The sequence below is a fragment of the Sinocyclocheilus grahami genome, unplaced genomic scaffold (assembly GCF_001515645.1).
Source record: "Sinocyclocheilus grahami isolate Dianchi unplaced genomic scaffold, SAMN03320097.WGS_v1.1 scaffold583.1, whole genome shotgun sequence".
Taxonomy (NCBI): Eukaryota; Metazoa; Chordata; class Actinopteri; order Cypriniformes; family Cyprinidae; genus Sinocyclocheilus; species Sinocyclocheilus grahami.
In genome coordinates, this window is record NW_015505762.1 from 813,603 (window position 1) to 830,663 (window position 17,061).

At 38.1% G+C, this 17,061-nt stretch overlaps 1 protein-coding gene across 1 annotated transcript in view; it reads right to left on the bottom strand.

Moving 5' to 3' along the window:
- Positions 1–2,852: 2,852 nt before the first annotated feature.
- Positions 2,853–17,061, bottom strand: part of kiaa1109 (KIAA1109 ortholog) — a 74,679-nt gene continuing 60,470 nt past the window's right edge. Inside the window, exons 67-84 of the mRNA XM_016240143.1 lie at positions 15,926–16,158; positions 15,636–15,839; positions 14,845–15,025; positions 14,280–14,457; positions 12,845–13,006; positions 12,587–12,726; positions 12,310–12,502; positions 11,954–12,157; positions 11,661–11,837; positions 10,554–10,739; positions 8,008–8,215; positions 7,717–7,934; positions 7,378–7,629; positions 7,078–7,281; positions 4,976–5,170; positions 4,730–4,864; positions 4,475–4,643; positions 2,853–3,972 (exon numbers count right to left, since the gene is read on the bottom strand). Coding sequence (XP_016095629.1) covers positions 3,753–3,972; positions 4,475–4,643; positions 4,730–4,864; positions 4,976–5,170; positions 7,078–7,281; positions 7,378–7,629; positions 7,717–7,934; positions 8,008–8,215; positions 10,554–10,739; positions 11,661–11,837; positions 11,954–12,157; positions 12,310–12,502; positions 12,587–12,726; positions 12,845–13,006; positions 14,280–14,457; positions 14,845–15,025; positions 15,636–15,839; positions 15,926–16,158 — 3,459 coding nt within the window. The 3' untranslated portion in view covers positions 2,853–3,752. The remainder of the gene's footprint in view (positions 3,973–4,474; positions 4,644–4,729; positions 4,865–4,975; positions 5,171–7,077; positions 7,282–7,377; positions 7,630–7,716; positions 7,935–8,007; positions 8,216–10,553; positions 10,740–11,660; positions 11,838–11,953; positions 12,158–12,309; positions 12,503–12,586; positions 12,727–12,844; positions 13,007–14,279; positions 14,458–14,844; positions 15,026–15,635; positions 15,840–15,925; positions 16,159–17,061) is intronic.

Genomic DNA, 17,061 nt, shown 5'->3' on the forward strand with positions numbered 1-17,061 from the left:
ACGTCATCAAATCTCAGCAAAAAATATATTTGATATATGTTAATTTAGATTAGTTTTGAAAATAATATGCATGATATAATATTAAAATATAAATAACTATTTTTAAATGCATTGAATTATTGAAAACCTACACATTTTTGAATGATTTCAATTTGTTTTGTTTTTGTAGCTAGAAAACTAGTAATTCTACACATTCTCAACTAATATGCTTTAAGCAGTGTATTAGTAGTTAGTTAGTATGCTACACTCTAAGAAAAGTCTGTAAAAATAAGGCACAATCTACTATGTTAATATGAAATAATTTTCTGTAATGTTTTGTTTACCTGCATTTTAAATGACGCATTGTGTTTTCGGGTTACAGGGTTATGATGGATGATGGATAATGTCCTGAAAGATTTTCCATTTTTCTTAGTGTACTAACTGATCAACAATTGCAGGTACAAGCTACTAACAAAGTGTATCATAAATGAACAAATATTCAATTATCAAATTATTCAATTATTATTCAATTGAACAATTGCAAATCTCAATTAACTCAATTCTCGTGATGTGTGTACTGCTAGGCATCTGTGGTTTCCTCTTTTTGTGTCATTTGGATTGAAAATGTGTGCCTTTTTATTGTCTGAGTCCTTATCAAAAGTTGCTAAAAGTTGCCAAATACATTTTTTAAATAGCTACATTTATTGCTAGGTGCTTTTGGAAGAAAAAGTTGCTAGGGTAGTCTGAAAAGTTGCTAAATTTAGCAACAAAATTGCTAAGCTGGCAACACTGTCGAGTTTCCCACTCGATAACGACTTTGTGGTGGCGTTCAACTCGTAAATACGATCTATCCGACATGACTTGAACGCACCACAATTCCCCCATTTCTCTTCTGAGAAATCTGTCTGTATCATCCATTGAACTGAAACTACGGGATGGGCGTATCGATCCAAAATTATCGATATATCGTTACTGACACGAGTATCGAAAGTGTCGATACTCAAACAAAAAATATCGATACTAAGGTGTGTTTTATTTACCAGTGATTTTGTTAATTTAACAAAAATATAATGCGTACAATATGCATTGAATTGGCCGAATAACCTTTGTTGGCGAGTAATTGTGTAGGATAGAATTATTTTCCTGCTCATCTGGACACACAAATGTTGCAAGACAGACCCAGTCCATCAAAGAGAGTGTTCCCTCACTTCTGACAGTGCATTCAAACAGGGCTGCTTTTCCCAAAAGTATCATAAGAAAGCATTAAAGCACTGATCAATGCTTATCAGAGGACAGAAGAGTAATTGTGTAGGATAGAATTATTTTCCTGCTCATCTGGACACACAAATGTTGCAAGACAGACCCAGTCCATCAAAGAGAGTGTCCACTCACTTCTGACAGTGCATTCAAACAGGGCTGCTTTTCCCAAAAGTATCATAAGAAAGCATTAAAGCTTTTGGCAACGGCAGTCCTGAACAATGCTTATCAGAGGACAGAAGGACAGTTATTTCACAATAAACAAACTGAAATTGTAGCCTACATAGTTTGTGCAATAACAGTTATTTAAACTGAACGTTGAAATATAATATTGATCATGTTCTATTCTGTAATGTTAATAGAAATCATACACTGTCAGAATAAAAAGGTTGCATTTTATGGATGCAACAGCCGGTCACTGGCAGTCCCTTATGAAAATGAACCATGGTTTTACTAAAGTGACCATAGTTCAACTCTAGTATTTATAGATTTGAATCATGTGTAAAAAAAAACATATCTGAACCATGTGTAAACAAATATATAACATAAGTTACAATTAAGGCGTATTGAATGTTAAAATGCGTTTTAAACAGTGCTTATCATTACCCATTTTACTCTTAGTAATTTAATTTAATACATGTCATCATTTAAAAGTTTAGTTCAGAAGTATCGAATCGGTATCAATATCGACGATACTGCCTTGAAAAATATCGGTATCGTATCGAAAACAAAATAAGTGGTATCGCCCATCCCTACTGACAGGAAGTTTGGATTTATAATGTAGTCGTTGTACTTTACGACTTAGCGGTTTGACAATCAAATAGTAGCATATTACTTGCTGTATCCTGCTTACTATTATTTAGCATGTGACATCTAGGTATCATTATGGTAATGTATATTTGGCATTTAACTGTCTAAATCTTAACACAACAAATAACGTTTAAAGTCACAGCTGCAAATGTAATAGACTGATCACAAATGGAAGGTCAGGGGACAGTAATTTTAGTACGTGTATAGTATAATTTAAAACATTTAAAAGTAGATGTCATTATATTTTTAGTTTTCATGTTAATTTTAGTTTTAGTCGTTTTATCTAATATTTGAAGTTTAAGCTTTTTCAAATAATTTTTTTTCTTTTTTTAAGTTCTGTTAACAGTATAACTACAAGTAGAGCACATTGCACTATGGGATACAGCATGTGTGCAGTACGTGTTCTTTTTTTGTATACTACTACAGATATTTTCAAATGTAGTAGTCAGTCAAGTATTTTATGCATTTAGTGCACCGTATATACAGATACCGCAAAAACAGCAATTATTGTTACGATATTCTGACCATAGCCCATTACTGCAGTATGTATTAGGGTTGCCAACTTCAGAAAATGAAAATACGGGACAATACGGGGAAAAACAACAAAACTATGTATGCAGTTAAGAGTGCACATTTTCTTTAAGCATGGAGCGAGATAACCTACTACATTTGTGCAGTATGCAACAGAATATTGTATTCTGTAAGGCAACCTTCCTTTTCCACAGCAATCAATGAACAAAACAGATTCAGCTCATTTTCTGTGAAACAGTTAGGAGGAACAAAAAGTCACCTGCAAATATCATTCATTTTAGTAGTAATGATTTTATTCAGTTAAGAAATCAGCACATTGAACATTTACCTCTGTATATACAATGGTCTATTGCACATTATGAAAAAGCAAAAAGGAAAAACACCATCACCACAGGCCTAACATGGGTAACAGCTTCTGCATTTAAGATATTTACATTTTGTTTGTCTATTTAAGTTAGACCCTTGCTTTATAGGCCAATTCACATTACACCGCACAATCTGAGGTTCTGATGTATTCACAGGAATATCGGAGGCATTTCTACTATATCATCCCTCAAAATGTGTTGTTAACCAGGCATCAGAAAATTTGGTCACTCTCAAAGGAATAATTAGGCTTAGGGATGTTCACACTTCCTCTGCTGGCTGAAAGAACACTTTACCACCCAGTCAGGGGTTACCTGTATCGTTTAAAATGTTAAATAAAACTATTTAAAAAGTCTGATTGGCAACAGTCAGCAGTATATTCACCTCAGAGAAAGAACACCGGATGCTTACCGCTCCTCTGAACTCATGTAAACCGATTTCAAGAGCACACCTGTATACTGTAGCTTAAGATCACTGCTCATTTGTTAGTATCAGTGCATTTAATTCATGTTAAAAGTCCAAATGGCATTCAGCAGCAGCTATTCGACGTCTATGTGATCTGAAAATGAAAACATAGAAAAGAAAAGAAAAAAACAAACAAAAACACTTTCAGTCGTCCAAGAGCTATGGCCATATGAACCAAGGCAAACATGAATGTTCACACAGTATAGCAATGACTGTAATGTGTTTGTGTGTGCACTGTACAGTAGTTTGCAATAAATCCAGTGGTTTCAGACGAGGTAAAAAATAAGGAAATTCACAGGGATGGCTCCAGATAGCGGAAATGTATTAATACATTAAAGTGTTTCGAGTTAATGCTCATCTTTGTCTCTTTGACCTTTCTTCTCTTTCTCATCCTGCAGTGCCATGCCAAGTTTCTTAATGAGAACGGAAAGAACTTTATCCAGAGGGTCCATCACTCCCCTCTGCAGCCACTTGGGAATTGTAGTCCTGGCATGGTGGAATCCCAGCTTCTGCAAGATGTAGTCCACCCCCACCGGATCGATCTTACGGCCCGTCCACGAGATCAACCTGAAACGCATCACGTCAAATGAATTCATCACCGACATCAAATGCATGAAAAGTTTGAACTGTGCTGATGATGGTGAAGTATACATTGTTACACCACACATAACCAGCTAGCAATGTCCTAGCAACACCTTAACCACTTCCTAGCATTAGCAAGGCTTAGCGACCGTCTATCAACTACTTTTATTAACCAGCCATTCGGAAAACCTCAAATATCACATAGCAAAACCTGAGCAACCACCCAGAACCCTTTGCAACTGTCTATTAACACCTACACTGCCGTTCAAAAGTATGGGATCTGGAAGATTTTTAATCTGTAAGATTGTGTCTCAGAAATAAATGACATTTGAAAGTATATTAAAATAGGAAACCAATATTCGAAATTGCAATAATATTTCACAATATGAAATATTATTGATAAACTGATCCCAGACTTTTGAACGGCAGTGTAGATGGAACTGAACAGAGGTCAGAAGGGCCAGAGGTCATGTGACTGCAGTGTTACCGTAGTGTGGGCTCCAGATGCCACGTGTTACAGAGGAACTCTCTCCAGTCTACTGTAGTGTAGTTCACTCCCTCTTCCTTTTCCTTCTTCTCTGACGAGGCCTCATCCTGCTGCGCCGTGGGGCTCTTGTGACCGGGTCGAGACGCAAAGATGCGTGGGGCAAAGAGAGCTGGAACACGAGCGACATGCTTCACTACAGTGACAGGACATGTATGAAGACAGGAAATAGGATAACTCTTCATTTCATTATCTCACCTTTCTCCTTTTCTTTCAAGTATGCGGACACCAGGTCATGCAGGAACATGATGAGCTCTGCATCCATGGTGACGCAGATGTGATCGGTGAACTCGGTCACCACACTGCACTCCACTTTGGGCTTACTGCTGGCATCTGCAACACAGCTCAGAGTCAGCGAGGGTCCCGCACTCACTTTCAGACTATACCAGCTTAGCTGCCAGAGGCTGCCAGAATATTCAATTGGGGTAGTTTATAAGTCTGTACCACTGAGAGAAGGTTCCTCGGGGTCTTGTACGTGGATGGATTTGAACTGGAGCTGCATTTTGGGAAGGGCGAAGATGGTCTCTGTTTCATGGTTGTAGCTGGAGGTGCCCCTGAAGCCGCTCAGGAGGCTGGAGCTCTTTGCTGCTGCGCCGCTCTCAGAGTTGTTTGCATCCACGTTACGCAACAAGTTCAGCTCTGACACAAGAAAAAAAAAAAAGAGAGAAAAAGAACAAAAAAACATATAATAATCATAAACAAGTGACAGTGTTTAGGCAACAAGATGGCTTTACACTGGCTCTGTTCCAGAACCTAGTGAGCTGCCTGTATAAACAGTTTTTAAGGCATCATAGGTGTGCTCACCTAACTAACCCATGCAAAGGCTTTTCCACAAGACAGAATTGAGCAAGAAAAAAATTTATTTATCGTTTTGTCTGAAGCATCATACTACATGTATGTTTTGGAGAATGCAATCCCATAATGCACTACAAAGAGCTAAGTGGGAAAAGAAATTCTAAATTAGGAAGTGAAAGCAATGTCTATTACAAATATAATCACTTCTGAAAAGTATAAATAAACATTGTTCAAATCAAATCTAATTAAAAACAGATGTCTACAAAATGCTTATGTATGCTGTTGAGTTTTATGCTTTTAATTTTCAAAATCTTTGAAAATGGATTTAGAATGTAGTCTCCTGCGCAGTTCAAATTAGAATAACATATCTGAAACAGTTCAAATTATTTAGGTAAGATATTAGAACGGTTTAGGTATCACATTCTCGTGAAACAACACCAATGAATATTGTAACATCCTAACTGTAAAATAAATGTAGAAAATATAAGTTTTGCACAAGTTTTATAAAAACCTCACTCACATTGCAGTCTAATAACTGATTTTATATGATATATATAATTGCTATAAACAAAAACAGCAGACTGGGCTGAAAAAAACAATGCTAATTCACTCTCTGACTGTAAATGGTGCTTATGTAAAAGAAATACAGTGGTTACCCCTGTAAACAAAGCAGATGCCTAATAAAGTTTTTTTTTTTTTTTTTAAAGTGCATCCTAAAATGCCATGGAAACTTTTCTGAAGACAGATTATCATGGCCAAACGAAACCATGGTTTCCATATTGCGATATCTCAAGAAATGTAGGGGAAAAATTGCTGTCAGATTCGTTTACCTAAAGAAAAAAGATAGAAGAGATGGAAAGAGATTTTGTAACCACATACAACAAGAACTTACTGCTGATTGGCACTTCGTGCAGACTAGGGTGTCTACAGCTTGTCTTTTTTATGGAATCAATAAACTGGCAAGCAAACATTTTTTGCTTATGGGTTGAGTGTCTTGCTTTCTTCCGTCATCTTCGATTGCATGGTTTTGTGTGGCAGTAGTTGTAACACACCACGTTGTCTTTTTTTTTTATACCACTTTATATTATGCTGGAGTGTCAATCAGACACAACATTATTTACGATAATAAGACATGTGTAGTGCTAACATGATATCACCTCATGTCATTTTGATTTTCATTTGTTATATTAGATAGCAACTTGTCTTTTGAAAATCATATTTCCCATGTTACAAAAACAGCATTCTTCCATCTTAGAAGCATTGCCAAGTTACGAAACATGTTACCTGTTTCTGATGCAGAAAAGCTAATTCATGCGTTCATGACCTCTAGACTAGACTTTTGTAATGCACTGCTAGCTGGTTGTCCTGCATCTTCAATAATATAATAATTGCTGTTAATAGTGTTCATCGTCTGTTTGATTAAATCTTTAATTGATTTTTCCGTACATTTTCTGCCATATGTACATTAACTGACAGTCACCACTGATAAGCTACCACTAAATATTGTAGAAACTTAATTTGCTGTAAAGTTGCTTTGCAATGATTTGTATCGTGAAAAGTGCTGTACAAATAAACTTGAATTGAATTGAATTTGATGGTGAATACTAGCATACTGCAACACCCCTACAAGAGAAGCACTGTTTATTTACAGATTTGCTCTGTAACTTCTGAGATTCTCTTTCATGCCTTAGAAGGCAGCTGCTTATTGGGCAACAGACAGCAAGGCAGCTCAGCGAGTGTGCAATGTTTACCTTCATTCCTCATGGCAGTGACATAGTTGAACCATTCTTTGACTGTAGCCACTCCATGCGGGGGGTTTTCATGGCGGCGGCGGGTAACCTTAGTGATGGTTGCCATTGGGCTCTCCAGAGCTCCGCAAGGCTTGGTTACCATTGTATTATGCCCAAGGTGAAAGTCAAGGGTTTGAACGATGTATGTAGAATCATCGCTGGAGCCTAGACAAATAACAAAACCTGTAAGTTTGAATTTATGAAAGCTCCCTAAAATGATTGGTTGAATGGATGGATGGAAAGTTAGCACTAGGTCTGTACCATCCTCCCAGATCTTCTGTGCTTCAGTCCAGAAGGCGATGTTGGGCTCTTCCAGATGGAACAGCACCCAAGACTTGGAACGGAAGTTAGGCCCGTGGAAACAAGCCAGAGTCATGTGATTGCCATGGAGACTCATGGAGCCACCCAGCTGCACAGCATCCTCTGGAAGAGGCATTTGGAAGAGGGAAATGTGACATCCTGCCACCATCTTCAACACACTGGGCCAATGCCTGTGATGAGCTGCATCCATATCTAAAAGAAACAGACATTTATGTTGGTCCTTATAATTTTATTAACAAATTTTTCTGTTAAATCTAGAAAAGTCACAAGCACACTAACAGAGTTCAGCTGCTCCTTTGTCCGTGTTGATGACCGGGGTTTTGGGAGGCATGTATGGCACCGGGCCCCAGCTGGACAGGGCTCGCTTGCTGGTGTCAAACTGCAGTGTGAAGAACTCTTGCAGCTTCATGCCAATCTTTATCAGGTCAGGGGTTGTGGAGCGGGAGATGATCACCTGGAATATGTCCCACTGCAGGTCTCCATGTACAAAGATCTCACTGGAGCAGATACACATCAGTGAATGTGGTCATCTTTTACATAATCTTCACTAATATGATTGGCAGCTCTTACCTTTTCTCAGAAAGACTGGCCTCGGTCGTACAGAGGTTCACCTTCCACTCGTCCTGGAGTTGCAGGTCAGCATTACTGAAGATGCCCATCAATATGCTGGAGCCCATGTAGTCCAGCCGGGCCTCTGTGGATCCCATGGTGATCTGGATCTTATGACTGGGCTGCTGATTTGGATGTTCTGAAATATGAGCTAAAAGAACAACCAGTTCTCAGTCATTGAAGAGGATGACAAGACACCAGTGTTGTGTGCCATACAGAATTGAAAAGGCCTTTTCATTTCCAAATCAAATTCTGAATATCAATTCAAATGGAATGTAGTTAAAGCTGTGTAGTTAAATTGAAGTATGGGATCTTTTCTTCTGTATTATGATATGCATCCAAGTGCAACAGATCACTAAGAAAAAAAAAGTAGGGGAGGGACTTTTATCTATTGGTTGTTGATTTAATGGAGGCACATCTGTGCTTGCAGTCGAGTAAGAGGTAGAGGCAGAGTTTAAGCAGACTAAATGATTGGAGAATTCCTGCATGTGTCACCAGAGTGAAGTCTGTTATGACATTTTTATTAAAAATTACAAGGGCAAAAAAAGAAATATATGTATACAGTTCAGTTATACAGTATACTTATTCACAATAAGCATTTTGAAAATTGAGATTGTTTTTATAAATTTTTTTACACATTACCCATAAACCTGTTATCATACACAACATATGAAGAGTTCATTTGCAAAAACCGATAACTCCGATAAAAACCGATAATTTTTATTTATTTTCAGAAATCACGTTTTTTTTAATTGTGCAGTCCAAGTAATATCAATCAAACTGCATTTGAGTTGTTTTGATTAAGTAATAATACCTTAAATAAATACAGGTAATTTACAAAATTTAAGTTCATTAAAAGTTTGTTTTTTTAGCAAAAGCAGATAACTCCAACAGTTGTTTTTTGGAAAAAGCAGACAACTCCACATTTCATGTTTTAAAGTTAAAAAAAACACTCGTTTAATCTTTGTAATCTCCTCAGATGACAACGTAGATGCCTGACAAACATTGTTGTTGTGACCATTAACTGTATGCAATACACAGAGCTTTTCCCTCACCATTGTAACGTGCTGCTTTTGCAAGGTATAGTGAAAGAGTTTCAGCTTTTATTTTTCTTTACGCCCTGAAGAAGATATCACGGGTTCATCAAGTTCATCAAAATGATCCATTCTTGATCACTTTTAGCAAGCTTTGATGGAACTCCTCAGCTAGCACGTCTTTTCAAAGTGAAAGTAGCCTTGTCACCTGACCTGAATAAAGCGTGCAGATTCGCCAAAATGGACTTATCGGCTTCTGTTCACAAACAACAAGGGCGCTTGTGAACTCGGGATGCCTTGAATGTGAACAATACCGGCTTTTTTGACAAAACGTGTTTAGGGTTTAGATCGTGCTTTATGTGGTGCCTTGTATTGTAATGTTTTGTCACCGGTAAATGAGACATGAGGTGATCTAACAGTGTTGCATTCAACCCTCCATCAACGCCATCGCTCATCATATCGCAGGTTAGTCTCTGCTCTGACGGAGCGCGTTCATGTCTTTTGGGGAGGCGTGGCTTTGCAGAATGATTATGCAACGAGGGTGGGGTCGTGGGGATCTTGCTTTCAAAGCTAACTTGCTATCGCTAGCCTTTCTGAAATCGCCTACCCTACCTTTAATGATCCCTTTATGACCTTTTTGGATTTTTTAAGTTTTGGTTACCTTGACTTTCAATGGAGAGACAGAATCTTCTCGGATTTAATAAAAAATACCTTCATTTGTGTTTTAAAGATTAACCAAGGTTTTATGGGCTTGAAATGGCATGAGGGTGACTAAATGGCAATTTTTATTTTTAGGTAATCTATCTCTTTAAACCACTCAATACCTCAAACCTAGATTCATCAATGCATAAAGGGTACAATAGTCAAAAGGAAAATAGCATTTTCTCTTATTTTCTAGTTTTTTATGTAGCTTTGTCAATGACATTCTCCCTAAAAGGCATCTTTTCACTGCTGTAGATGAAACTGTTGTTTTGGCCATGTACGGTTCAATGAAGCTGCCAGCTGAGCACCAGTGAGGGGTCTGTTTCTCAAACTAGAAACTCTGATGTGCTTGTTGTTGTCCAGCAGGCATCTGTCATGGTTATATACCGTTTGCTTTCTTCTTTCCAGACAGCAGCTCATGAAATAGCCTCCATCTCTCCAAAGAACAACTGATGAAATGTGTTTTTTTTTAATGTTGTTGTTTTTTTGGCTATTTCTGAAACCAAAATTGGACTTCAGAAAAGGAAGTGTGCTCAATACTCCAACAACTGAAAAAACATTGTATTGTGATTGCCACACTTCAGTAGCACAACTTTTTCAACGCCGATGATAAGGCTTTATATAAAAAAATATGAAAATATATAAAAATACATGAAAATAAGAAAGAAAATAAAAAGTATTTAAAGACCTATTTAAAACGTAATAATAATTTACAATATTACAATTAAATGCTACTTTTGTGAAGCATCTCTGCATCAACTTAATAGTGATTCCAAACTGTCAAACAGTATTGTAATGATGAGAGTGTATATGTATAACCTGGTAAGTTAATGGTCTGGTCTCCTAAAAACAATCTCCTGGCAATGCTTCTACGGTACCAAGCATGGGGAAATGCAAGAATCTCACTCAGACGTCTCATGTCGTACTTGAAGGAAGCAGAACCGATATCACACACCGCTGGTAAAAAAAACAAAAAAAACAAAAACAAAAAAAAAACACACACATGGTGTCATGAATTAGTTATTGAGACAACTGAAAGATTCCCTTTTATTGCATTTCATTATTAAACAAACTACCATTCAAAAGTCTGGGGTTAGAATTGTTTCTTATGCTCACCAAGGCTGCATGTATTTAATCAAAAATACAGTAAAACAGTAATACTGTGAAATATTATTACAATTAAATGTTTCTTTGGTGATCAAGAAACATTTTTTTATTATCATCAATGTGGATATGAAACGTGATAAATTGTTTTAGGATTGTTCCATGAATAGAAAGTTCAAAAGAACAGCATTTATTTGACAAAAAAAACAAAAACAAAAAAAAAACACACACATGGTGTCATGAATTAGTTATTGAGACAACTGAAAGATTCCCTTTTATTGCATTTCATTATTAAACAAACTACCATTCAAAAGTCTGGGGTTAGAATTGTTTCTTATGCTCACCAAGGCTGCATGTATTTAATCAAAAATACAGTAAAACAGTAATACTGTGAAATATTATTACAATTAAATGTTTCTTTGGTGATCAAGAAACATTTTTTTATTATCATCAATGTGGATATGAAACGTGATAAATTGTTTTAGGATTGTTCCATGAATAGAAAGTTCAAAAGAACAGCATTTATTTGAAATATAAATCTTTTTAACATTATAAATGTCTTTACTGTCAGTTTTGATCAATTGAATGCATCGTTAAAAAAAAAAAAAAAAATATATATATATATCTTACTGACCCTAAACTTTTGAACAGCAGTGTAACACTTTAGCATTCATGCATAATGCTAAAGTATGAGACATATGGAAAAAGCTTTAGTAGGGTGATATAATCAGACATCCTGAAGGAAACCTCAGTACTTTATTTTGAATTCCTCACCTGAGATGTTGATAAGAGTTGTGTCCATCTTCCCACCCTTGCTGGCAATGAAAGTATCAATAAATGCTGGACATCCTGTCCGTCTCATCCGGGAAAGGCTGACTTTTACAAACTCCAGGTTGATGGAGAGAGAGTCTTTCCTGCCCGTCACTGAAGAGGCCTCCTCATCAACTCCTCCTAAACAAACCAAAGTCATCTACAGAGTTCTACAATGTTCTTTACAGTATACAAGCTGATGTTACATATAAACTTTCATAATATTTCTGAGTACTGTCTCTGCATGGGGCTCTCACCCAGCGGTCCTGGTCCAGGGGGGAGGCCAGTAACTGCAGACTTCTGTTTGCCGGCTCCATAAGGATGAAACACATACAGTGAAAAATCTGACATACAGGCGGTGAAACTCAGACCTGATGAGTTTAAGGGTGGGCCTGTTAGATCTGATTGGCTGCTGTGGTGGCGACTCCGGCCTAGAGGACTGCCTAACCCTGTGGATGGACCTGAGGGATGGAAGAAGTTTCAGTGGTTCCATTAGCCAATACACTCTCAAACCAATAAGAACTCAAAGAAACGCCACTTAATGACCCCCAAAAAATTGAATGGTAGTGTATTTCAAAATTACATAGAGATTTTCAGAACAGTACATTTCTACCTTTGCTTCCAGGCACTCTATTGGCATTGTGGACCGATGGAGGTGTGGAGGAGGGTGTGTGTTGTCCCTCAGATGGATGGGTGGTGGGCTCAAGCTCACCTCTATTGGATGAGAACACCAGGTCTAGAGAGGGAAGTTTCAGCATACACTCCACTCGAGACATAGGTAGACAGCTGAACCGGATCTGAGATGGCTGAGATACAAACAAGACGAAATTAGCCAACCACTTTGAGATGGTTACTACTAGTGAGTATTGCTTGAAGGAACGCTGGTATACCTGCACCCTGACATAAACTACCACATCCACAGGGAAGGAAGAGTATGGAGATGTAGCAGAAGACACAAGAGACACCTGAGACTCCTCCAGAGGCTCCACGGAATCAAATTGACCTACATCCTCCTCAGGAACATTCAGAGCTACACAAACACACATTGAATATCAGCATTAAGTATACACACAGAAACACCTGACAGAATTGTGTTTTGTTATTTTAGAAAGTAAAGCGACAAATGTTAAATCAAAAAGCACACTGACTTGTGTAGTTCCTGTCGACTGGTGTGATGGGAATGGTCTCCAGCGCTTTCTCCAGGAAGTCTAGCAGACATGGACTGATGACCATTTCCTCTGGCAGTGTCTGGAGAGCTACCCATGCATACAGCTTAGCCGTCTTCACACCTACACTTGCTTTACCTTTAGCTGCTCACGCAAACACAAAAACACACAGACAAAGTTAAAAAACAATCCTTCTCTGTCGCCAATTTATTAAATATTCATGCATTGAAAGCAACAGATTCCTGTTCAGGATGCAAACATATGGCATCTAATGCAGCTCCTGCATGCACGCAATATGCATGATGCACAGTAACACAGCCAAAACACCCAGAAATTGTTTAACAAGCATAAGACGCAATGAAATGTCATAGAAAATGGTAAAAAAAGTGCAATCAATGAATAGCAATGTCCAGAACTATTAATACCTTGCAGTTTAAATCACCACCCACATTCATTTGTATGGAAAAGAGAAGCTTGAACATTCAACCTAAAATCTAATTGTGTGTTTCAATGAAACAACATGAGGCGAAGTAATTTCTTTTCATTTTTTGTGAACTATTCCTTGAAACAATTGCTGAGCTACTGAGTGATATGCATTTAATTACATTTATTCATTTAGAAGATACTTTTATCCAAAGTGACTTCTGGGGATTTACTGTTATTTAATATATATTGCTGTATTTTTGCTTTTTTACTACTGTTCAAAAGTTCAGGGTTGGTAAATATTTTTTAAGAAATAAATACATTTATTCAGCAAGGAATTACTTTTAAAAGGAATTAAAATTAAAGACTTCTATTTCAAGCATATGCTGTTTTTTAAACTTTATATTCATCAAAGAATCCTAGAAAAAAAAGTATCAGTTTCTATAAAAAAAACCTTTCAAATTCAATAATCAGAAATGTTTCTTAAGTATCAAATCAGCATATTAGATTTCTGAAGCATCATGTGACGCTGAAGACTGGAGTGATGACTGTTGAAATTTAACTTTGCATCACAGGAATGAAATACATTTTTTAATATATTAATATAGAAAACAGGTATTTTATATTAGAATATCACTTAACAATAGTCTCTTTATACTGTATTTTTTAATCAACCGATCCCAAACTTTTGAACAGTATTGTATACACTTTTCAAATTTGAACTGATATCAGAAAGATGAAGCAAACAGTGAAAGAGGCCAATAAAATTATAAATACAACTAATAACAGAAGCTTGTCTCAACCCAAGCATATGAGCAGTAAACACACAGAGCCACAGCAGAAAGAAAGACCCTGCAGAGGCAACTGTGAACCCTGATCCTAGATAGTCGTGCACTACAGCTCAGAGCTGTGGGCCATGCTCCAGTGACTGAGACGAGGCTGAGCGCATGCAGGAAGCCAGTGGCAGACGACGAGACAGGAATAGAGTGTGTACCTGAAGGGAGGGGAGGGGGGGAGAGGAGTGTGTTAGTCTTGCCAGGGCCTGAGGCTGGTGGTGCGGGTGCGTCTCTCATACCATACAGCTTGGACTCTTTGGAAAGGGTTCTGGGAAGGGACGATCCACGTGAGGCATTGGGCGACTCCGTCTTCAGCATTTTAGAATTGTAATGCAGCTGTAAAAGAAACAGAGAGCTACAGTTATCCAATCATGAAAAGTATACATTAATGCATCAATTTGGATTTCTCTGTTGTTGTTTTTTTGGGCTATGGTTTTTGCAGTGGTTGAGCATTGTAACCCATCAGACTGGTTGTTGGTTGCATGAATGTAAGTGCAATTCAGATGCATTTAAATAGGTCTATAGACCTATGAGTGTATTTGGGTGTTTTACACATCAAAATGAGTGCTGATATAACACCATCCGACACTCAAATCTCAAAATATACGTCTCAAATTAGAAGAAAATAGGCAAAAAAAATTATACGGTGTGAACCTGACTTTACTTGAACCACAAGAAAATACACATAGCTGTGTGAAGCATGTCAAAAGACCCACAGCAGACCTTAACATCCACTCCAGGGATGTAGAAGACAGTGGTCTCAATATCACTGCTCTTGCTCTGCAGAGAGGTGGGCACTCGCTTAGCATTCAGTAGTTGGGAGCTGGAGGCAAAACTGTGCTGCTGCTTTCGCTTCTTAGGAGGAGATTCCTGATCCAGACTCCTCGAACTCCGCTCACAACTCCTAAACAACAGAACGAGAAATACATTTTTACAGGAGCACTTTGCAGCCCTGATGATCAAAATGCAAACCAAAAGAGTGATGCAGGGATGACGTTTTTGTAGACCAAAACATGGGAAGTTTTTTTTCCGGTTCCATCATCCTGAAGTCAATGGGTTTTATGAATGTGTTTTTTGGTTAAATGTGAGGTTGTTGCAACCTATTTGAATTGCAAATCATTCTAACTCAAACTTTCACAGGAATTGTTTGTTAAATAAAGACTAAAAGAGTTGTTGGAAGCTTAATGGTGGTGTTGCTATAGCCATATGACCGTAGTATAGTTTGTCTTTTTACTTCGGATTGTATTTAGGCTTCAAAGTTCAGTGAAGTTGTGTTCATTTGAGAAGATTGTCATTATGAACATAGCGTGCAAGAATCATTCACTTTTGTGGGTCACGGAGTTTATTTTTTTGCAAAAATCCAAAAGCCAATGGAAAATCCTATTGAGTTTTTGCCGAGAGAACCAGGGTGATTCTAACTTCCAGGTTGGTCATCAAATATATGTCATCACTGCAGTGATCGATCCATTAAAGACAACATGACATAGTGTGTCCATTTTGTTGTGTCTCTTGACCTCCTCAGTGCGAGATCTTCATGCTCGGGCGGCTGGGTGCTGGGGTGCAGCATACACTTGCCGCTGTCGATCTCAACGCGCACGTCCAGCTCGAAGTCAATGTTCCGCTCGGTGGGTGGAGTTAATGCTCCACGCTGAGGGGGTGTGGCCGGCCAGCGCTCACTGAATAATGCAGACAGTGCAGATGACTTTCTTTGAGAGCCCCTGAGAAACACAAACATACTGACTGTCAGTTTAGTGAGTGTAATTGTGTTTGTGGAGTGTTTACATGTGCTGTGTGTTCAACACACCCTGGTCTGCGATAATAGCTTTGTGGTCTTTCCCTGACAAACTCATCGTCTTTGTCCGAATCCTCTGAAGAAGTCGAGGAGAGGTCGTCACGGCGACTGTCATCAGGCTGGAAGGGAACGGTTGGTGAAAAGACTGCGGGTGTGCCAGGGGCACTGAACACTGAGCATGATGGGTAATGGGCAGGATCATCAATGGTGACAGACAACAGGTCCAACTCTGTCTCCTCCGGGAACTTCAACAACCAGTGAAAGCCAACAGTCAGATGATTGGTCTATATTAAGGCTGTGCAAATAATCAAATGCGATTTTTATGCGCATTTCGTCAGTAAAGCCGGTTCTGTGATTAGTAGCAAATCTCCAGCACGTGCTTTCAGATGGAGCGGCATTTACTACACAGAGCCGTAGTTCACTGACAAGCTTCGCAATATCGCGTTCATAATCGGCAATGAATCGCCTGCGATTTTGCGTAGCTTGTCAGTGAACTACGGCTCTGTGTAGTAAATGCCGCTCCATCTGAAAGCACGTGCTGGAGATTTACTACTAATCACAGAACCGGCTTTACTGATGAGATGCGCATGAAAATCGCATTCAATTATTTGCACAGCTCTATCCTATATAGCTATCCATCTATTCATCAATTTCTCTCTCCTAAAGGATTTAATGGCTCTTCGACTACATGAGTGGATCTAACAAAAACATATCTAGGTCACATGTCACCACAAAATCAAAAGAGAAAAAAATAAATCAAGTGTATTTTAAGGATCATGATATTAGTGACTTGTTAAATTTATCATCATCTCCCAATATTTGATGTTTAACTTTAACAAATCTCAAAATGAAATTCTTTCATACTTTCAATTTTTATGTTAAAGGTGACATATCATGAAAATCTGACTTTTCCAGGTTTTAAGTGCTATAATCAGGTCCCCAGTGCATCTACCAATCAAGGAAACGTGAAAAAGATTAACCCAGTAACTTTGTTTGGTAAGCCTTTTTCTGCAAGCCTCTGAAAAAACGAGCGCGTCTGATCTCACTCCCTGAGTGACGTGGCAAAGGGATCTCATTATAATATTACAGCCCCTTAATCTGTAAATTTACACCCACGGCGCCGTTATTGTGTTTTCACAAGCGACAAC